The sequence below is a fragment of the Carassius auratus genome, chromosome 18, assembly GCF_003368295.1.
Source record: "Carassius auratus strain Wakin chromosome 18, ASM336829v1, whole genome shotgun sequence".
In the NCBI taxonomy this organism is placed as follows: Eukaryota; Metazoa; Chordata; class Actinopteri; order Cypriniformes; family Cyprinidae; genus Carassius; species Carassius auratus.
In genome coordinates this window covers 13,334,485-13,357,725 of record NC_039260.1, presented here as the reverse complement: position 1 = coordinate 13,357,725, position 23,241 = coordinate 13,334,485, and the positions used below count along the sequence as shown (strand labels likewise).

The following is a 23,241-nucleotide window of genomic DNA, read 5'->3' as shown; positions in this document are numbered from 1 at the left end:
AGCTGCGATCCGCTCAGAAGCTCCTGGAGACGGACGTGAACGCTTCGCTCTGTGGATGAACTCTTTGTCTGTGTCCTGTATGAGAGAGGAGTGCGAATTCCCCGGGACGGGCTACTGGCTTCGACAGTAGCATCAGAGGAGTCGGGAAGATTTACAGGTACATTTGGAAAGGATCCGGAATATTTATATATAGCCTTTAAACGACCCTAAATCCATTGGGAAAAAACGGAGCGCCGTTTCTGCACTGCGTACGGGAAAAAGCTGCAATCGGACTCTAATAAATCGGTCAACTGAACCCGATCTTTATGTAGCAGTAGATTGGGCTGTAATGTAACGTTAGCTAATGGTGTGTTTGTAAAAGAACGGGAGCCAGGCGCCGCAGTGGGCAGTGATCGCTTTAACACAGGCAGTACGTGCGAACTAGAACGAGCAGCTATTGGCATGGCACGTACGCTCCCAACTCCATGTATCTAACTTAGATCAAACCATCAAAATACTCCCAAGAGATAATTTGACTTGTGTTTTACCGATTTCTATTGCGAGGAGCGTCGTAATTTAAACGGTGCTATTCGATCGCAAAGGATAAGTCAAGAGAAATATGTATTTTTTGTTTTTTATGATTTTTTTTTATTATCTTGGATGGGTTGAATCACAATTGCGCTTGTGGCTGGTGTTTATACGCAGTAAAAGAAAAGTCAAAGCTATAAAGAAATCTTAATTTGGAATGCTGCTTTAAATTCTATAAATTGTATTAATCTCAATTTAGGCTATATCCTGAGCTGGTAAATTCATTTCAAAATTTTGTTCACTTTTATTTAATTATGGTTAAAGAAAGACTTGTTGAAATGTCGAAAGCTCGTAAAGCGAAGAAAATGACAGAAATGCATTGTTAAATGCATAGGAACAATGTTGTTATCGTTATAATATATATATATATATTTTTGTGCAGTTTGCTGGGGGAGGAGGGTCTTGGAGGAAACTTTCTGTTTCACTAATGCCACCTCCTCTCTCTTCTCGAGAAAGGAGAGGTTTTCGTTTACGCCCAGTTTGAAGTATTGATTAATCGCCTAGTAATGCCCATCAAGGAGTGAACTGATAGCGCACACTATCAAGCTTAGTCATAAATGCCTAATGCGATTTAATGGTCGTTTCAGTCTGACGTTTTGAATGGTCGTACACTCTGAGAAAGAGTCTGAGTATAGATTAGGATTGGACAAAATGAGGAGAATAAACATTGTGGACAATGTGAGAATTATTCAATGAGGTTGTCGGTAATTCTAATCTCGTACGACCTGAATATCTTTTGACACCTCTTGCACACGCTGCTAACTAACGTTAATACATGTTTAACAACGCATTTACTAAACGTTTACATATATAGTAAAGTGGTTGTAAATAATAGTAGTGCTTTACAGTCATTACAGATATGCTAGTTAAGTGCCTGAGTGGCTGAGGGTAACTTCTGAACGTGAACGTGACTTTTTTTTTCGCGCCGTTAAGCCACACTGCCCTGACAAATGTGTGATGTAGCTAACCTAAGTGATCATTTGTATAAATAAATAAAACACTGCATACTTTAGAACCTCCACCCGTTTTGTTTTCACCACATCCCCTTCCCACCCCCCCCTTCAGCTCACACTGTACTTAGACGTGAACATACTGAATATGCTGTGTTTTTTTGTGAATAGGTGTCCTGGAGACATTTCTGCACCATGCAGGAGGCAGTTGACACCACTGTTCCGGCTTTAGGTCTGCCCATGGGGACCGGAGAGTTCACCGAGCAGCAGATGGGACTCGCCGGCAAGATCCCGTTAGTGAAGCCCTACTTTAAAAAGAAACACGTACAGAGAAAACTGGATACAAAATGCTTACGTGCTTTAGAGGACCCTATTTTAAGCACGTTATTAAACTCAGACGCTCTCGTGTCAGGGGACGGAGTGTTTGTTCCACGTAACCCGGCTCGACCTCAGCGGAATATATGCACCGCCGCCGTGGAGAAGCAGGCTAGGATTAGTCAAGTGTGCCTGAAGGAGGAGGATGAGGAGGCGACGGCGGACCCTGTCGTGGCCGGGAGCGAGCTCGCCGGGGAACAGAAGGTGACGGATATTCAGCAGGTGTCAATAGACGCTAATGAGCGTCGCTTCCAGCCTCAGGAGCGCGACGAGGCGGCGCCCCCCTCCTCTGACGTTTCGGGGTTGAAGTTAAATGACATCTACGCCACTGAGACTTTGCAGGGTGCAAATTGCCTCGCCATCAAAGAGGGCGAGATCTTTCAGGATAAAAGCGAGGAGGCCTCTTTGGATCTAGTGTTTGAACTCCTGACCCAGCTCCAGTATCACACGCATCAAGGGGACACTGTATCGATCTGTGTGGATTTCCTCCAGGGCGTCTGCGTCTATGGCAGCGACTGTGCCCAGCATCACACCGTTTTACCCTACCACTGGCAGATCCACAGAGCTGATACGCAGACCTGGCAGAGCATATCGGACGACTCTCAAGAACAACTGGAAAGGCTTTATTGCAACCCCGACAACGAACATGTCAGACTTAAGTTTCTGTAAGTGCTTCTGGTTTTGCCCTCTGGGTTAATTGCCGCTTTTCTCTGAAACCTCTTGAGCAACTTCAGTCATTCATGCTTTACCCAATAAGGACAAGTACAGTGAAGCTAACTTGCAGTTCAGTGAGAAACACAAACAAATTGGTGCAAGGGAGGGACTGGTATGATTCCCTACTTAAGCAAAAACACCCTAATCTGGTTTTGCTGGTCAGCCAGACCTGCTAATAAGTGGCCAAAACCGACCAGGAAACCAGCTTAGGCTGTTGTTTTTCAGTGAGGCATATTGTAGCAGACACCTAGTTAAAGTGAAAGAGTGCAGTACGTGACAGGAAGTTGCCTTGTACAGTATGTAGGAGCGTGTGTGTTGTGGATGAGGTCTATGTGACGAAGAGATGGTTTCTTTCCCAAAAGCCTTCCACTGGCTGGCCTGGCATGTGGAAGCGTACTGACAGCTGTGAGCCGTGAACTTGCTCGACCCGCCTCTGCTTAGTTCAGTCAAACGCACACACATTACACGCGCCTGCTCCCACTCTCTGCGGCTCGCGCTCGAGCGGTCACACGCACACGTCGCGTAGACAGAGAAGGGCTCACACGCAGACTTGCTCACAAACACGCAAATAAATGAGCTTTAGAAACACACGTAGTTATGCACAGACTCGCTTTGATGCACGCACACATTAAGTCTCTGTTGACCCCTCCCCCCTTTTTTTATCAATCATTTGTACACACTCCAACACAAACATCCTTAGACATACCAATCACACACTTCATTGCCACAGTTTTTATCCCTGAGCTGAAATCATGGTTGCTTTGACCCAGTGGGGATTTTTATTTTATTTATCTTTTTGCCCAAACAAAAGGGCCCTTTTGTTTGTGAGAGTCTTGTTAAGGTTCCCAAGCCTGATCTTTATGCAAAAGTGGTTTGCAAAAGGAAGTGCACTTGGGTCATGACAAAGCAATAGAGACAGTGATTTTTAATGCTAACCATGACACAGCTCCTGGCTGCTTCCTTCTTGATGATAGCCATGCTGATTTGTCATGGAAATTCTCCCGCGGGATAGCCAGCTATTTAAGGGGTCTTTGTCTAAAGAGTTTAATAGACAGAATGGCCACGTAACTGTCTCTGTTGGCCCGTTTAGCCCATGTGCTCTCCAAACTGTGCCCTGTTTAATGTTAATAGCTAAAGCTGACCATTAACCTCCTGCTGACTTTGGAAGTTCAGGGGTAAAGTGAGACCCACGGAGCCTGTAAACCACACCCTTATCTGCTGACCCCCAATCTTTTTTGTTTGCGTGGAGGATTTTATGTGGTTTTTTTTTCTCTTGAAGAAGACATTGTGTAATATTACAGACCATTTCAGAGCAGAAATGAGAGGGTGTGAGTGACTGACACTGTGTATAATTGCTCCAGAATAAATTTGGATACTTTAGCCACACATAAAGTTGTTTGGCTGTCATTGCTTTAGATAATTATATAATACCAATGATAAAAAAAAGAAACCTTTTCTAGTAAAACATTTCAGAAAATTAAAAAAGGTTTTAAATGATAAACCAACTCTTTAGATTTAGATTTAAGATACAATATTTAGACACTTATGCTTGTCAAATCACTTCTTAGATCTTGCTTTGACATTTTGTTTGGTTCCCCAAATGTCCAAATGCTTTTGAATGCCAAGAAGACACAATATCAAACACACTGTATTGGCATTTTAAATAAAAATAGTAGGCTTTTGCAGTTTAAGATAAAAAAAAAAAAAGACAAGGGTTTTAAATGGTAAGTCGATAGATATATTGTTCAGAATTAAGATAACGGTATTTGGAGACAGGTTTCAAAGAAAGTGAAACATCCAAAAAATTGCTTCTGAGATCTCGATTTGACATATTGTTTTTAGTGCAATGCAAATCATTATTAATGTGACCAAAGTCTCCCAATGCCCCAGGGCCACTGTATTTTTGAATGCCAAGTCACAGGATCACTGGTCTGGCTGTTTACATTGGCTTGCAGTAATCCCCAGGAGCAGGAGCTTTCTTCATTCTTGTAAATATATATCCTAAGAAATGGATGTGCAGGTGCCCCAATAGCTTTTCATTTTTGTGTCATTGTGCTGCAATGTGTGAAAACCCTGACCCTTGATCCTGAAGATTCGGTCTCCATGGGAGCTCTGAGGGTGAGATGATTGTGTTTGTCACACAATCTCGCTGTGCACCAAGGACACGGTGACCTGAAACCAAGGTGTTTGCATGTGTGTTTGCGTGCATGTGTGCCTGCGTGTGTGAGAAAGGAGATAACGCCTTAGACGGGCCATGAAATTATTCACATGGGTGAGGTCTCCTGACTTTTTACTCTTCAACGTCAGTTTGACTCATAAAATTCTTCTTCCTGCATTCTTTCTCTCTTGCACTAAAAAAAAATGGTTATAACAAACCATACCGTCTTACTAACAGCTAACACAATCCATCTTTTGGTGTTAAAATAGTACTGTCAGATTTTACTAAAGACGAGCAATGACGAATTACTGCTGAAAAGATATGGACAGATAGTTTTGCGCCTGACCTCATGAATTTGTAGGTGTTTCCTTTTCAGATGCATGCAACGTTTTTTACTAACGTTTGCACTCATTTGCACCATTATTTAGCGTAAAAAAAGCATGACTTAAACTATTTTGGCTGCAGTTATTGTTTGTCAAACCATGTTTTTTTATTTTATTTGCTTCAGCAAATAAAAGACGACTTTGAACCCTCAACTAGAAGTCACGCAATCCCAGTCTACCAAAACATCTAGCAAAACCTAATTTTTTGGTCGCCGGTTCTTTTCTACGTACTTTGGCTGCTTTATTTCTTTATTCTTTATTTGCGACTAAGCTAATTTGCGCTGTGCTTGGTATATTGCTTTGGTCGATATGTAAATGAGATGTTGTGTCTGTGTTCTTTAATTTGCGCATTTTTAGAAATTTCCCCTCCCATTGGCACTGTTTTGGAATTGTGCTCTTGCGCTAATTTGCCCTTTAGTAAAACTAACCCTATCTCTATATCGTAGTGCTCTTATAGTACTTTCTTCTAAAGGACAGTACTAATGTTAGAATACAGTGTTATTACCATGTTATATATACGTTTAACCTGTAACAGTATTTTTAACAGGTACTTTTCTCCGTTTCATTTAGTTATCAGATGTTTTTATTTTTTTACTTTTGTGTGAGTCAGGTCATAATGGGCTAATGTTCTCTCGCTCTTTCAAATGTGCTTTCTAACATAAACAAAGCTGACGAAATTTGCAGCTAAGTATATTTATGTGTTCCTCTCTTGCTGGGAGGGACAAAGAGAAAGAGCCAAATAGTGGCTGGATTGCCTGAACAAACAGTTCAGTCCTAGTCCCACATAGCGCACGTCTCATCAGTCCGTGGTCTCCAGAACATCCTGAGACTTTTTGGAGACTTTTTCTACTTTTACAGAGAGCAAGAGGAAAATGAGAGCATTTACTTAGCCCTCAGCTCTTTTGAGCGCATCCTCCCTAAATGGAAACAAAAAACGAGAAGTCGAGAGTGTTGATTGAGGTTGATTTATTCCCTTAAATCTCTTGAAGAGGAAGAATGGAAAGCCCTTTGCACTTTATAATCAGCTGCCAGTCAGAGACTTTATTACAGCCAAGTTTCCGTGTAGATATCACCTTATTACTAAATGATAGCTCTTGTTTTTGGATCAGTGTAATGCAAGCTTGAACATCTGTACTTGATTATTTCAGTTTAGTGACTGGTACATTCTTCCATATCACAATAAAACAATAGTGTAGACAGCTACATAGATTATTTTTGGTAGCAATATATTTTGGTAGGATTTGTGCTGCTCAACTGCTCAAATGTTGGACCAATTTGTGATGGGAATCAGTCATCTGTTGAATAGATTTTCTTGGCTGCTGTGTGGTGACCTAAGTCATTGCAGTGTTGGATAAAAATGCTTACTCATGAGCCAATGTGAGCTATGAATTATCAGAAAGTCACCTGGTTCCAACCTTTGCTGTTATTCATTTAAAGGGAAAGTTCACTTGAAAATGAAGATTCTGTCATTTACTCACCCATGTCAAACTTTTGTGTTTTGATTTCTGTCCCTCCACTGAAAATCAATTACACCAATTCTTATTTGCCTCAAAAAATAAGAGTTTCTAAAATAAATCCATATGAATTGAGTGGTTTAATCTTCTGAAGAGACACATTTAAATGTTTATCTACATATAAACACTGATCAGTTTTCATACATAGAGCATATTTGGCATTTGGAAGCTTGAGTGCGCTTGCTTGACCAATGAGAACCAATGAGGTTTGTTCTTGCATCACACAAACGTTTGCACCAATGAGGTTTGTTTGGAACGCTGAAAAGACATTCTAAAAATATTTGTGTCCCTACAATGAAAGCCAATGGAGTCCCTATGGCTTTCATTGTATGGACGAAACATTCTTCAAAATATCTTTGTGTTTGTGTTCCACGGAACAAAGAAAGCCATAAAGGATAGGAATGACATGAAGGTGTGTAAATTATGACCGAATCTAAATTTTTTGTGTGAACTATCCCTTCAATAGCATCATAGTAAGAGCCTTTGTCCGCTCGAGTGTGTAAATATATAACTATATAGCATATAGCCTTAAAAGGTGTTATTGATACGACTTCTGCAGCTGCCTTGCGTGTCACATTGTGAGTGTTTTCGAAGTATCTGTTTGCTGAATGTGTCTCATTGCTAAGTTTACCACCCGCAGAGGTGACTGCCTTATCTCAGGGTTGGTAGTGTGTGATCAGATGCATACGTGAGTGTGTGTGTTTGTTTAATTCTTCTCAGACTGTGACGCTCGTGCTGGGTGTGAATAATGCTGGCATGTGGGCTGCTGAAGCTGAGCATGTAAAAGTGAGCTGTTTTCTGTGTACGGGTTTAAGTAGGTAAGAAGATCGTAGTGTACTTTGCTGCTTTGGAATGAGGGGCAGTAGAGTGTAGAAATATGAAATAGTCTCTCTCTTTCCTTTTGGATTTGGTCTGCTTTGTTTCCCCAGCCGACCGTCTGACACCGCAAACCACAGCTGGCTCAGGGGTGCCTTTTTACTGGCGTTTGGAGCATGTGTGCCAGGGGGGCATGGGGTTGGCGGGTTAAAGGCTAATCATTGGAGCGTGTCTTTTAGAAGTGGTTGTATGTGGAACATGCCAGTCTAGACGCAGACCTTGGGTTTGGGAATGCTCAGTGGCGCACAAGGTTTTTGAAAGCTGCTAATCCTTCACACTTCATGCGCTCTCTTTCTCCACTCGCTCTTTTGGCCACCCTCCTCCCCAGCTTTGACCCTTTTATCGCTGTTTCTCTTTAGTACCCCGGGTATGTGTGGGTGTTTAAAGCTGGTGAAATCAGCAGAACCATGATTTAGCTTTCAGAAAAGCAGAACTGTATAGTGTTTTAGTTTGCCAGCTGGGCTCGAGTCCCCCTGATTTGCAGAAGTGCCGGATAACAAGAGAATGGCCTACACTGGACAAGTTAAAATAAGCTCACAAATCAGAATTCACTTTGGTTGCGTACACACTGCTGCTGAAAATGCTTGTCGCCCCTGTTCTCAGATTATAAATTTGAACTGTACACACAGAGTTTGTTTATTTACAGATATATAATAATTATGTAGGGGTGCACGATATATATCGTCCGACTAGTCAGTAAAGTCGGTTATTTGATCAGCGGTAAATACCATCAGGTGTGTGATTTCACATAGAGCAGCTGTTACTACACAGGGCCGTTGTTATCTGAAAAGCTGCGCAAATCCAATCGGATAATGAACCTAAACTTAACAACAACCTTGCTAACTATTATTAAGCAGCAAATTAGGAGTTTATTGAGACTAATGTAGTTAATGGTTTGTTAATGGTGAGAACTGGAGCTTAAAATCAATTGTGACCATCACGATAATATACAGTATTCAACATTTAAATAATATTTATTTAAAAAGAGCCAACTCCAAACTTTTGGCATCCATGTGCCTTGTTTACAGCTGAGAGCAGTGGAAATGTTGCTTTGCTGATCGCTGGTTTAGATTGTGTGGAGTGACTCTGTAAGCATACAGAGGAACAGTTTAGGGGATTTCAAACTTCATTTAAATGCGGTTGTGTATATGGGTTTTAAATTGTGAAATTAAGGCTTGAAATATACTCTTAGTAAGTTCCTGAACACAAACAGTTGTGTGATCTGTTTCATGTGGTATTGCATTCTGAAGTATGTCAGAGAGTATTTTATATAAACAAATATAGCAGTTGATTATCAGTTTTCTCTGCAAAGTCAGCCATTGCCACTAAACTCCTGCATTGGCTAAACGTAGTGTTTTTCAGGCTTTAGTCGATGCATTAACTTAATCTTTTATCACTAAACAGGCTTTTTAAAAGTGCCTTTCATTTAACAATTTACTTTTCAGGTTATTCAAGATAATTTAATGTTACTGGATAGTGTTTTTAAATACACCTTGTCCTGACTCTTTTTACATCTCACGAGTCGAGTCAAATGAGGGTGTGTGTGTGTGTGCACTGGCTGATCTCAGCGCCTGACACTGGTGAATCATCAGGCGGTTACAGGTCATGGTCACCGTGACGATGAACGCTGCTTCATGATTGGGTCAGGGGGACATCAAAGTGACGAAGCGCTTTAGCAGGACTTACAGGAAGAGCAGAACAGGTTATTCACCCGTGACTCCACCTCACAGGTAGCAGAAGAGATAAAGAGAGGTGAAACTGGCTTATCAACCGCTCCTCTTTCCCTCTCCTTTCTGTTTCCCTCAACACCCTTTATTGGCTTTAATTACACTCTCTCCATCTTTCTTATTGTCGGCCCATTCACATATTGCACTTAGGGGTGCAGTGAGATATAATGCAATAATGAGATATATCCCAATATAGCTCTTTTCATTATATTATATTTTTGTATATAATATTATATATTTTAATTTATTCAGCGACAGCAGGCTAGGCTTACTTAACATAGTAAGAAATATTACAGAATTCAAATAAAGTGTATAAATACTTATAGACTGCATAGCCTTCACTGTATCAATGAAACATGAACTGATTCTTTTTCAAAATTCTTTGTAAGTGCAGTGAGTGATTAACTCTAATAATGACTTTAATAATGAGCTAAATTAGACTGCTGTCCCTTTAAGACCGACTACATGGATCCAATATACTGATGCACATCTGGTTTTCACCCAGATGTTTATGTTTATTTAGCACATAACCGGCTGTGTTTACGTGAATAGTCCACGCAACAGGCATTTTGACATAATTGTGTGCATATTTGACCATTCAAGCACAATAAAACACCAAAGAGATCCATTGTTGCGATTGCATGCTGCGTATTGAGCACTTTTTCACTGCTTATTTTGCTTAATAACTATCGAGAGCGCCCTACTCTTTATTGTCTCATTCATGCATGTTTCCTTATCACTCAAAGGTGTATATAACTGAAGTAGAACTATGTTATGCAGATGTGTTTGAATACGCAATATAACAAAATCTCTAACGATAGAAACTTTAGTCTGCAGTAACAGTATATTTACCATCATATCATCCAGCCCTAATTGCGCTTATAAATCATTATGTCCACTCTCATACAGCTCTTTACGTTCAGAATTGCGTATGTCCGGATGTGGACTAGAAAAGCCTGTGGCTTCATAAGTAGGTTGTGCTGATGAGTGCAGAGAGAATCAGTCTTTGCACTTAATTTAATGGCCGGAAGCTTATTTTTAGCAGTGGAGAGAGGGAAAGAGGCCAAAAGGATTGAAACCGTCACGGGGTCCTATGGATGGGACGACCACGCTTTGTCTGCGAGGCACAGTAAGGGGGCACTGGGACTTCTATTGTTATCACCATGCTATTACTCGGTCCGTCAGGCGCCCTGGCGGATAATGGTCGCCATGGTTACCCGGTGCACAGGTGGCCAACTTGAGCTGGGGGTGCCATGCTTGGAAAAAGAAACAGGCACTTGTGCAAAAATGAAAATTGTGTGTGGGTGAGCCACAGTGAAACCTAGTCTGTCAGGAAAGCCGGCGTGAATGTGTGTGTGTGCGTGCTGCAATGAAACACTGCGTGCTGGGTGTCGCATACCTTGATGCACATCCAAAAGAAAAGGGTAACGCGAGCTAAGCGCTATACAACTGTGCATGTGTTCGTGTTAAAGTGCACCGTGTTGTGAAACCCAAGCCAAGTTACGTCCCACCGTCGGCCCAGTATCATCTGAGAAATGACGTCATAAATGACATTGCGCACAAATGTAGTAGCGCGAGAGCTCTGGTCGTTCTGAGATGCTTATTTTTTTCTTACCTCCCAGTGCAGTCACTTAAGTAAACACTCATTCTTTCTTAATCCCAGAATGCCCTGTTCTTTCCTCATTGTACCTCATTGTACAAGCAGAGAGTTCTGGACAAAGAACGAGTGTTGCACAGAGAAAGAACAGAAAGAAACGGGACTGCAAGCTCTCCCACTTTTCTTTCTGTCGTTATAAAGAGCCTCTTCATTTACCCAAACCAGTTTTCTCTCATTTGTTGTGTTGTTGTGTTTTCATTCTGGGAAGTGATAGCTATCGTTCTTGGTAATGGCCTTTGTCTGCTCCTGATTTAGATGTAGAAGGGCAGGTGGAACGAAAGTGCAGTGTCCACACTGGACTTCTCGGTCACGAGCCTTGAGGAGAAATGCTGGCACTGTGGAGCGTGTCACTGCTGCTGTATTGAGCGCAGATGACTTAGCATGAGTCAGCAACACCCTGGAGCGAAACTAGCAACTAGAGTCACTCCTGCAGAAGGATATTTGGGTTGTGAAACTCATGAGTGGCTCATTTCTGCTAAGAAACTAAAGCTCAGCCCTATCTTAAGAATTGCATCTGTGGATTTCTGGCAGTTTGTTGTGCAAGGCAAAGCGTTTTTATTTGTCAGGGCGGACATTTTGTTCATAGATTCCAGGGAATCTGATAATGTTGTTGTTGTCTTTTGCATTCAAGAGAGGGATTTGCATCATTGATTCAGATGTTTTGCACTTCTTGTTGGTGACAACACTTGTTGGAGTCAAAGTTGTTTGTTTCAATTTCTCCATTTTTTCCAGAGCCGTCAATTTAATTCTCCCTGTGTTTACTCGCCCCCTTGAGATAATGAATGTTTTCTTGACGTGAGATTTCACAAACAATCTACATTTTGTTCACCTGCATCTGGCTGTTTGAGTAATTCTGGATTTAGTGTCCTTTTTAGTGTTCTGAAGGACATTAATGCCTCTAAATGTTCAAGTTTGACTGCTAGATTTGGTATTATCTGGCGCCTTGGCTCCGATGACCTAAAGGAAGTGATGAAACGCCAGTGTTCTGGTCTCCAGCGTGGGGAGCCGGTCTCGGTTGGTTTTTGTTGGCTGAGCCAGAAGCCGCTTGCTAGGGCAAAATGTGTATTTGTGCCCAGAACTGTCTGTAAAAGACAGGCTGTCCTGAACATGCTGCTTTAGAGTGATTCTGGGTGTGTATGATTGAAGCCCATGGTGTTCCAGTTGAGAGGACACAATGTGTGTCTTTCACTATGAAAAAAGAGAGTAGGGGCCGACCGTTTTGGTAGATGCTGAAGGTTTTGGGATGATTTCAGAGCCAGAATTTCTGTCATCATTTACTCAGCCTCAGTTGTTCCAAGTCTGACTTGCTGCCTTCGGTAAAAAATTGAAATGGAAAATTTTAATGAAGTGAATGAGGACCAAACATTAAACAAAATAAACTATTCTTGAAATTAGTTTATGTGACTTATATATCAAGTATTCTGCAGTCAGTCGTGATTGTGTTAAAAACACTCAAATATTGAATGAATCACTGATAATCTTCCACTCGGGTGAGCTGTTAAACACTGTGACTCATTGTGTCAGTCAGTTCCAACCAGTTTTGTGAACAACTTTTAATAGTTTTAGTTAACTATAACACCGTTGTGAAATGACTGAATCGATTCACTAACAAAAAGCTGACTCAAAAGAGTGATTCATTCATTACAAATCAGAGATTTCTGTTTTCATTCTTCCGAATCTCTCTGTGTTGAAGGAATTAAAGTCATATGGGTTTGGAACAGCATGAGGTTGAGTAATTGATGACAGAGCCTTAATTTTTGCATGAAGTAACCCTTTAACTTGTTTACACAATGGGTTTAATTTTGGAAAGGACTGCTGGGATGCCCTTTTACACATTACTGTGGAGACTACATGTTGTGTGTGAATGGCTGGTTTATGCATACGTGTGTTATGGGCTGACTCTATTCAGTAGGTCAGTTAACACAGTAATGATAAGCATCTTCCTCCCTCTCTCTCTCTCTCTCTCTCTCTCTCTCTCGCTTACATGCGCATGCGCATGCGTGCATGTGAAGTCTGGGCCTGGATTTGTTTGTCATGCATTTTTTAGATCAGATTTGGTGTCTGTTGGCATGATTTCAAAGATAGAAGACACTGTGTGAGCATGAGCGAGGGAAGATGAATAACCCTCATTTGCTTATTTTATCTGTTCTTTGCCATCTTCTATGACTATGACAATGACAGTTTTGGCAGCTTATGTGCTGCACTTCATTTTCTAAGATGCCTTTTTTTTCTCAAATCTTTTAAAATGATGGTCATTGAGAAATATCCTGGTCATAGTCCAAAAATCGGAAGAATAAATCGAATAGATTTTTGTATGGTGACATTATTTTCATGACGAATAAGCACATTGTCATACATTCTCATTAACATTAAAATTATTTTCATCATTGTAATGGTGTTGTAATATATATATATATATATATATATATATATATATATATATATATATATATATATATACACACACAACCGAAAATACCATCAGAATGCCATTCCAATTTTTAACTGTCCTCATTCAGGATGTATTTTAAATTAAGTCTATAGGATTGAGATCATCAAAGCATTTTATTGTGCTTTATTTCCTTCTTTCAATTCATCGCAACATAGATTGTTTTTGATCAGTGTTCTCATGTTTTGTCTACTATATTCATGTTTTGGAGGCTTGTTAATTCTTACAAGCGGTCTCTTGCTGTTTAATTGTATTTCATGTGTATGTATTTGTGAGGCTGTTGAGATTTTCTCTCTGCTGTTCTCTGGACTGACAGTGTTTAGTCTACCTCGCTTCTGTCCGCCACGTTCGCTTGTGAGTGTTTCTTTCAGGCCCCATTCCACCCATCCTGTCAGAGCTCTGTGTCCTTCTGGTGTGCTTCTGAGATTAGCTCTCAAAACTTTCTGGTGTGTTGATTTTGAGTGTGTCGGTCGGGCAGTTTCAGTCTAGTACACTCAGCAGTTGTCTGGGTTTTGACCTTTACAGGTGTGTTTGAGTAGGAGGATGATTGTTTGTAAGTTTTTTAATCTCTTCTTGCAATCCTCTGTGTCATATTTTCATGTAATTTATGTGCAGTTTCATATTTGGCCCCTTAGGAACCCAAAGGTGCATTAATACTGAATGGATGGCATTTTGTGTGCGATCACCTTTGAGCATAAGTATTTGAGTGTATGCGTTTGTAAACGTTTTATATGATTTGACCGTTAAAAAGGGGCTGTACAGGCCTCTTATTCTTCTATGGGTATAATTTTGGGTTAGGCATTATTTGAACCACTTTTGGCCAGACATTCACCTTTAACCTCAAATCCTCTTTGTGTTGAGAGTAAGTGTGATCGATGAGGCCATTATTTGCAAGGAGGAGGAGTGACCTAAAAAGCCAGGGTCTGAATGCAGGGGGCAGTCAGGGGGTCACCATTCCATCCCCCTCCGTCTGGAGGACAATCTCGCCCCTCTTTGGGTTTTTCATGACTACAAAGACCAAGGGAGTGTTTTCTAATAAGCCTAAGGAAATTATATTAGGTGTAAGACATTGTTTTTCTTCCAAGGCCTAGGACGTTTATCGATGTTGTGGCTCAAGGACAGATGATAACTGTCGGGAACTGAACCAACTGTTTTTATTCTGTGTAAGTGACTGTCATGCGCATGTGTTTGGGATTTTGTGTTTACATCTGTTTACTTTTGTTTCACGCACAGCGGTCGAGTGTTTACATTGGACTTCAGTACCATGCAAGTTTGTGACCTGGAGTTTGACCTCGTCAGGCGTCTGTCCACGCCTTCCAGCTCCACAGCCACACCCACAAACACAAGCCCCACCCCTAACTGCCTGACTGTGTGGAAGTACTACTGTAGAGATAACTTTGGCTGGAGGGAATATTCAGAGGTGAGACACACCAATCTTATCCATTCTTTCCCTTTCATTTATAATTCCTTTAAAACAATTGTAATTTTTCATTAGACTCGTATTTTAAATGACGAAAAATGCTGTTCTTTTAAACCTTCTATTTATCAAAAGATCCTAAGCAATTCAACGTTCTTGAAAGATTTTTTAAGATTGCGGACATAAATAGCAGGTTTTAGTTCTCAGAGTTAGTGTATGTGTGTGTGTGTGTGTGTTTGGTTGGCTCAAAGAATGTACTCGTGATTGCGTTGTGTATTGGGTCTCAAGTCGTACTGGCTTGCACACACCGGAGAAGACGTCCTGTTCTACTCACAAGCGCCTGAAATCAGAAGATTGCATAAGCGTTCCTTTGAAAACAAAGCTTTTTATTTCCTCTGAAAATCTCCTATGATGGATACATTCTGACCAGTGCTCCGGATGAATTGAGTGGGAGTCGGAGCACATTGAAGTGTTCTGTTGTTCTCTCTTTCTCTGTCGAATTAATTCCCTCTCTCTTTCTCCGTTTCACAGCCGGTGGTTCGGTTGATTGAGGAGGCTAGCGGCCGAGGACTAAAGGAGGTCCGTTTCATCACACTGCAGAATCAGTACATCCTGAACATTCGTGAGGGCTTCCAGCAAAATGCTGTTTTCGGTTTCCGCCGGCAGATCAAAAAACGGCCGCTGTTCAGGTCCTCCATCATGCTCACACCTTACCTCCAGTGAGTATTCCTGTTTACCTTCAGTGCTCATCAAGTGTCCTAAAACTTTTGTTAGGTTCCACTGATTCTACACTGAATATTCCAGAACAACATAGGTTTGTTCCTCAAACGCCTTAAAAAGAGCCACATACGGCATTGTTTTCTCTGGATGCGTTCCGAAACCCCAAGATAACTCGCAAGCGGTTCACTGCTAGCCAAGGACATATCGGACTTCGCAGTATTCCCATCAGTGAGGGGTTTAAAGCGTGTATCTTATTTTAATTGCTAAGTACTGCTTGTGCCTCCAAATAACTTTTGTGAAATATAGTGTTCCTACTCGCCTTAAGCTAGAACATGGACTGCCGCCTAGGCTAGTCTATAAAAATTCTCAAAAGGAGAGAAATCTCTGTTACATCTCTTGTCAACTGAAATATGATGCGTGCTTATTTACAGGGAAAAAGAAAACAATTTAATGCAACAGAGATTAAATAGCTTATAGCTACGTGTAAATTAAGGGGAACATCAGTTTTGAATCTTTTCCTCCCCTCTTTATTTTTTTATTTATTTATTTTTTAATAGCGTCTAGCTGTAGCTGTCACCACCAATATTATTGGATTCGAATCAGGAGTGGACAGAATATTATTTTAGCCATTTGACAAATAATTTATATCACAATATGTATAAAAAAAATTTAAGGGTTGAAGTCAGTCAATTTAAACTGATTTACTGAAGCAGACAGTTTGAACTGATTTAGGAAAATAAATGGAAGTCACTAACACTTTTGCTACTACTAATTTTTAAATTAGACTTGCTATTCATCTTTTCGCATTCATATTTGAAAGTTGCAAGACAAGTAGGGATTGTTCACTTATTGCCATCACTCTGCTCCTGTTGTCAGGTAAAGGCCACTGCAATGCAATGGGTGGCCATTTAAAGGGTCCTGCAGCGTCAGGAACACATTGTTCTGAGCACAGGGGTGGAACTCATTAGTACGATTGACAATTTGGCTGAACCACTGCCTGCTCCAGCTGAATTAATGCTCAGCAGCCAGCATAAATCAGCCTTTCATTCACACACAGACATCTTAACAAACAGTCCATTAACAGTTGCTTTCCAAAAAGTGTTTGCTTATCTCTTCAAAACGATTGCCCTAGTTTCATTTCATTTGCTTTTCCTCAGCGCCTCTCAAAAATATACGGTAAAGGAATCCAGCACTAGCAGTCTAGTTGAGAAAGGAAAGCAGTGCGAGATAAAAGTTAAAAGATGACTCATAAGGTAGTCACACTGATTTGAGGTATAACCTTTACCTTCTAGAAATCCATTGCAATGTTTAGTCACAGGACTGAACCCTGACCTCCATTTAGCCCTGACCTCCAGTCTCATAAACTCACAAGAACCATAATTTCAGAAGACATTTCTGAAATTGCATGATTCCCAATACCAATTTCTGTACCGCGACAAAAAATACATTACCATTAATGTTTTTAAAATGAATCTTTTCTACATATTTTATAATCAAATCTCATGATTACATGTTGTCCTCTCTTCTTTAGGACTCTTGGTGGCCTTTCCTCAGCATTTCTCTCCTCCCTGGAAAGTTCTGGAAACCAACCTCTCTCTCCAACGTCGAGCGGTCCTTCCAAAGTGTACCCTGAGACTTGGTTACCCATGAACACCAGTCAGGACTACCTGCAGGTGCCCGTCTCCCGGGATGACCGCAGCTACCGGACCGTCTACAGCCTCTTCCACAAAACCGTTTCCGAGACCAAGTTCCGCATCCTGAAGATCCTCCGTGTCCAAAACCCCTTCCTCTGGGAGAAGTACAAAAGGTGTGGTTGGAGATTCTCAAACAATGTCTAGATCCTTTGTGCTATTCAAGTTGTTTAGACCATTTATCTGGGGCCAAAGCAGTGTTTAGTAAACACTGACATTACAAACTGGATGAAGGCAGACAATAAAAAGTTATCAGGACAGATCTGTGTTTCATAAACGTCTGTAAAGTGAGTACTTAGTCGCACACCTGAACACGAGGCTCTGAGGCTGTTATGTTTGCTTTTAAGCTGCTAGATGTCAACCATGTTAACAGTTCTTACTAAGTTTTGTTGTTCGGAAACAGATGTTTTTTTTGTGGTAGGTCCGCGAGGTGAACTTCTCAGAGTGTGAAATGTGGAACATGTACAGAGGAAGTGAATGAGAGAGGAAAGGGTGCTAGTGTTGGATGGTGTATTTTAAAAAGACATTTAATGCCCCTCGTCCGCGGACGATAGGTTACAGAAAAGGGATGAGTCGGTAAGAAAGAGTTATTGCTGCTGACTCGTAAGGTCTGTTTGTGCGTGCGTGTCTCTTTACTGCTATCTTAAGCATGCGACCGATTAGCTAATCCTTACATATATCTGTGTTTGTCTAGTAATTCAATTGCTGGAGTGATTGCTTTTTACGATCACACAGTAGACTGCATAATGTGGTGACAGTTCAGGTTTATTCATTTTTGGTAGTCTTGCATAGTCATTTTTAAACTTTTTAATGCCAAGAGCCTAGTGGTGAGCGGGATGACCAAAAATTAATATCAGTATTTTTCAAAATTATACCGGTTTCACTGTAAATGATGGTATTTAATCATATTATTCCATGCATGACCGGATGTAAACCACTTTTTCTATGGCTATGCGTTGGTTTTTGCTATAGGTTTTACTTTTTTGTCTCATGCAGCGCACTACCTGCGTCTGAGTAACAAACAACGAAAAAGAAAAAAAAAACACAAAAAAGTGCATCATATTAAGAGACGAACTATGCTCATATTTATAATTCCAAACAGTCAGTAAGTGTTTTGTACTCATTTACTGACGAGTCGGCTGCGGTAAGGCGGTGGTTCCCTATCTGTCGGTCACTACGAGTTTTTTCAAACGACATATGGAGACCCGATATGTCGTTCGACAAACGTCTCCGTTCCCTCCATCAGGGAACAAGGGTTACATACGTAACCGAGAACCGGTATACCGCCTAGCACTACAAGGACCCTTAAATACTATGAACCCCCTTTCTTAAAATATGAAGGCAGCTACACATTTAAATGTGTAAAGACTGACCCATTTATATCGTGTAAAATATTAAGAAAATATTAAGCATGATAATATAGACAACACGTTGTTTTTAAAAATGAAGTAATAGTTTCAATATAGCCTAGTCATTGTACTTAAGCCAAATCAAATTATTTATATTTTCTGGAAAGTATGTACTTTGTATTAAGTTCATAGCAAATCTTTTTATTCTACTGACTATTGATTAGATGAAAATGTTTTCACTTAATTATCTGTGGAACTGGTTCTTTCTGTTAAAAATAGGCGTGAATAGAAATAACAACAACAACAACAAAACCTGTTACAGCCTTTTAGTTTTTGCACCTTCGACTCATAAAATAATCCGAATAGTTTTTGCATTGGTACTGAAATTGCTACAGAGAACTGTGAAATTTGACTGGTATTGGTGGCAATAAAACTGAATATTTGCATAATGCTAGATAGGCTTTATAAATTATAAAAAAAACAGTATATTACCAATTTCTGTAAAATCTGTTAAAATTTTTAATGTTTAATATATATATATATATATATATATATATATATATATATATATATATATATATATATATAGCTAACACCCATATACATATATTATTTATATGCTACTATGTGTCTTAAACAGAAATCCTTAATATCATTCAAAGATTCAATGCATTGAACCTCACAACATTTGGCAAATCCAGCGATTAGTTCATCCCCTTGCAAGCACTTATTGTAGTAGCCTGGGAAAGAGAGCTGAAGGAATAAAGGTTGGTGTGTTCATAGGCTTGTGCAGGTGAAGATCTTTTGTGCAGTAGTTCTGAGTGTTTCCAGGGTGTTGGCCAACGAGCGAGAGAGAGAGAATGTCACTGGGTAAGCATGAAAGAGGATTTGTTTTCATCAGTAAAAGAAAGAACAAAACAGACTGATGGCAGAGTAGCTTGTTGTAAAAGAGCTTAAAGGAGATGAAAGGAGAAGCTGAAACAACACGAGTAATGACTTTACTGACGCATATGGAGTCACTGCTCTTCGGCAATGTGCGCGTGAGCGTGTCAGTCGATGATTGTGACAACTGGGCCTTGCCAATGGAAGTAGGGTCACTTGAGGTCATTTAGGGCCAGGCTATGTCACACTGAGTACTCCACTGATCAGAGAGTTTCTCTCAGCCAGGCTGACCTTGCATCCCCTCTGCCCACAACAATAGAGGCACAGATTCGAGGCTAATGGGGCCCTGTTGATGACTGGGTTCACTCAGGTCCCTGGCACTCATCTGTTCACTCACCCTTTCTGTACCCTCTCACTTCTCTGTTTCCATTTGACAGGATGAGCGCTCTAGAGTTGGCTTGTTGTCTTGTTTTTGTACAAAGACAGCTGGTGTGCTCTGACACAATAAAGTTTGTTTTATTTTAGTCCTCAAAGTTTGCATACAGTAATAGTTGGCATCAGGGTTCAAAATTAACTTTTCACAATAGTGGCTGAATTGAGAAGATTTATTAGATGTGAGGTTGTAAAGACAAATACCAGTGCAAAAGTATTAATTTCAATAGTTTTTAGTGTATAATTTGTAATTTATTTAGACATTTATTTCTAATTTAAATATTGGGAATCTATTCATTATTGGCCATAACGTGAAGATAACTATCAGCTTATCAGTATCAACTAGAATTGTAATAGTGCATCATTAGCCCCTGTAAATCACATTAAGGTATACTAGACAAACATATGATGCTATATTTTATTCTTTAGGGGTTGTGACAGATGTTTTCTTTAGTTGATGGTTTGTATGTTTTACATTTTTATTTTAATTGCATAAAATTATTGTTCTTATGATGCAATGAAAACCATGCATTCTGTTGCAGTTCCTAACAAAGTTACTGGCCAGCTGGTTTGAATCCTGGTTGTCTCACACAGTCTTAGGGCCAGATTTACTAAATGGGGCAAATTAGTGTTAGAGTGCAATTCTATAAAAGCACCGATGGGAGGGAAACATTTTACAGGTTATTTAATACCAATGCGCACGTTAAGGAATAAAGACGCAGCCAGATAATTTCCATAATGACCAGCGCATTCTACCAAGAGTAGTGGAAATTACCACCTGATTTAAGACTTCCTTATTTTGGCCATTAAATATTGGCGCAAACACAAGTAATTTCACAAGTGCAAATGATAGTAAATCGCGTTACATGATTAATTTTATTACTCTTCTCCCATAAATTTAGCGTCTGAAAGTGAAACTCATACAAATGCATATATTCAATAAGGTCAGGCACAAAAATGTCCATGCCTTTTCAGTGCTAATCCTTCACCTTGCGTCTTTAGTAAATACTGTCTTATTTCAGCTTTTTACGATGTTAATTGAATTCTATGTTTATCCTTCTCGTTACAGGAAGAAAGAATACATGTCACGGCACATGTCAGAGATGGACTGCATGCTAAACGAACGCCACCTGTTCCACGGCACGTCCCAGGATGTGGTGGAGGGCATCTGTAAGCACAACTTCGACCCGCGTGTGTGCGGCAAGCATGCCACCATGTTCGGCCAAGGCAGCTACTTTGCACGCAAGGCTGTCTATTCTCACAACTTCTCCAAGCGCTCGCCCCGCGGTGTGCACTACATGTTTCTGGCCAAAGTCTTGACGGGCAAGTTCACAGTGGGCAACTCTTCCATGCGCCGACCACCTCCCCTGAATCCAAGAGATGCCTGCAGCGACTTATTTGACTCCTGCGTGGACAACTGGATGGACCCACAGATCTTTGTCATCTTCAGCGATGATCAGAGTTATCCTTACTTCATCATTCAGTATGAAGAGGTGGGCAATACAGTGGCTATTTGAAGATCACCGCACATCTGGATTCCTGCACAAGAGACCTGTGCGCACATTCGGCCAGTTTGAAAAAAAGACTGGATTTGTTGTGTGCCAGCAATCTGAAAGGGACTCATGGACCATATGGGATATGTTCGGATACGGTTCCCACCCTCAATCATGTGTGAGGGTTTCCGTGTGACCTTTCAGTGCGCGTCTTCTCATGCCCCTGTGAATACAAATGGGGATTGTGTGTATGTGTGTGTGGCGTCCCTCCTCTGTGCTGGACAGTTTAGTTTGTGAATCATGTGTGTGGATGAGTGTGCCTGCTGTGGCTTCCATGACCATGGATTGGAGCCCACATCAGCAAGAGGCACGTCAACGGCTTGCCACTCAGACTCGAGGCTGTTGCTGCAGCTTCGCATTCTTATTATTGTTTCCCAAAAATTCACTGTTTCCATTGCTGCCATTCGCGTTCCATACTTGCTATTTGTTCGAAGTTGTAAATATGTTCTCCTTGTTTATAATTGAACTGTGTGCCTTTTGTTCATAAATAAATTGTTTATTTATGTTAGTCAATGTAACAAGTAAATAAAAACAATTCAAAGAGAATGTGGCTGATGTTAAGTTGGTGTTTGCTTATATAGCCGGCCTTGCACTTGTGTTAAGTGTAGTCATGCAACAGTTACTGTTCATCTTTGACCCCATTTGCCTCTGACCTTTTTAATCATACCCTGTGGTTATCTAACAATTCACACGACATTGTTACATGGGTGGTGCCAACGTGAAAATGAAAACATGATGACAGGAACAGAGGCTGATCCTCTGAGTATCTAGATACATCTAGTTGATTATACAACAAAGAAGGCATCCCATGACATTCAGAGAGTGAAAAGGAATGCTAAAATTTGAAGACAGGGATTCACTTGTTACTGAATGGTTCGCTCTTATCAACCAACCCTGGAGTTAGCTGTGATAAATCTTTAAGCATGTTCTCAAAATGAAAAATCTATCTCTTGCTCTCTTAACCCACACAATTCCCTCTCTTGCCCTTTCTCTCCAGAGTACTCTGGGTGCCTAAGCTCCATGCTTAATGAATCCCAGAGTAACAGAAAGAGAAAGGAGGCAGCAAGGGAACACCCTCTGCACCCTGGAGCCAGCCAGATTAGGAAACAGGTCCCTCGAAGTCTCTTCCAATATGCCTGATAACACAGTACCCAACCCCTCAATCTTTCCCTTTGTGTCTCAGCCTGAACTTTAGACATCTTTGACCTTATGTTGTGATAAGTAATTTTCAGTTCTAACGTGGGATAGGCCCTGACAGATATCCAGAACTTTACCCAAATATAAAGCGTTGCTGAATTGCTTCACAAACAGCTCTGGAACCTGTGCAAAAGCCAGTTTCTGTTCGTCTGCCCTTGTGGAATTATTACAGCTCCTGTCGCTTTGCATCCCGGGGGCTGGAACAACCGAGGTGGCAGGGAAAGACAAAGGACAGTCAGCGGGGAGAAAACAAGTAGGGTCTCCCCTTGAGGCAAGTTACTGATTGAACCTGCTGGGATGTGACCCTAAAAATGAGAAACTTACCCTCCCTCTTTACTCACTATCAGTTCTCTTTCTGCATGCTTCCCCCTGACCTTTCTCCCCCAACGCCTGTGCCATCTTGTGTTTCTAAAGGCCACAGAGAGCCCCAATCAAAGACGTGAGAGCCCTTGGGCACAACTATGAATTACTTGCCAGACATCCACTGGATGACATGAAGCAGCTGCACTCCCTACAGTAATTCCTAGTCACAAGATTGCTAAATGACTGATAAATCTCGCATTGGAGAGAGACATATTTGTTCAAGGTGTGTTTGGAAGAGTCAGGCAAAGAATGTGCGTGATTTCAGAT

At 40.8% G+C, this 23,241-nt stretch overlaps 1 protein-coding gene across 1 annotated transcript; it reads left to right on the top strand.

Moving 5' to 3' along the window:
* tiparp (TCDD-inducible poly(ADP-ribose) polymerase) lies at positions 1–21,960 on the top strand. The gene is made up of 6 exons (XM_026287739.1): positions 1–157; positions 1,689–2,557; positions 14,604–14,790; positions 15,319–15,506; positions 17,039–17,314; positions 20,931–21,960. Exons 2-6 carry the CDS (start codon positions 1,713–1,715, stop codon positions 21,376–21,378), a joined length of 1,944 nt encoding a protein of 647 aa, XP_026143524.1. The 5' UTR covers positions 1–157; positions 1,689–1,712; the 3' UTR covers positions 21,379–21,960.
* Positions 21,961–23,241: the final 1,281 nt, after the last annotated feature.

Excerpts from the sequence above, each read along its gene's own strand:
- tiparp (XM_026287739.1), top strand. The coding sequence starts at position 1,713 with ATGCAGGAGGCAGTTGACACCACTGTTCCGGCTTTAGGTCTGCCCATG. Across the intron at positions 2,558-14,603 it reads CATGTCAGACTTAAGTTTCT|CGGTCGAGTGTTTACATTGG; the intron begins GTAAGTGCTTCT and ends TTTCACGCACAG. Across the intron at positions 15,507-17,038 it reads ATGCTCACACCTTACCTCCA|GACTCTTGGTGGCCTTTCCT; the intron begins GTGAGTATTCCT and ends TCTCTTCTTTAG.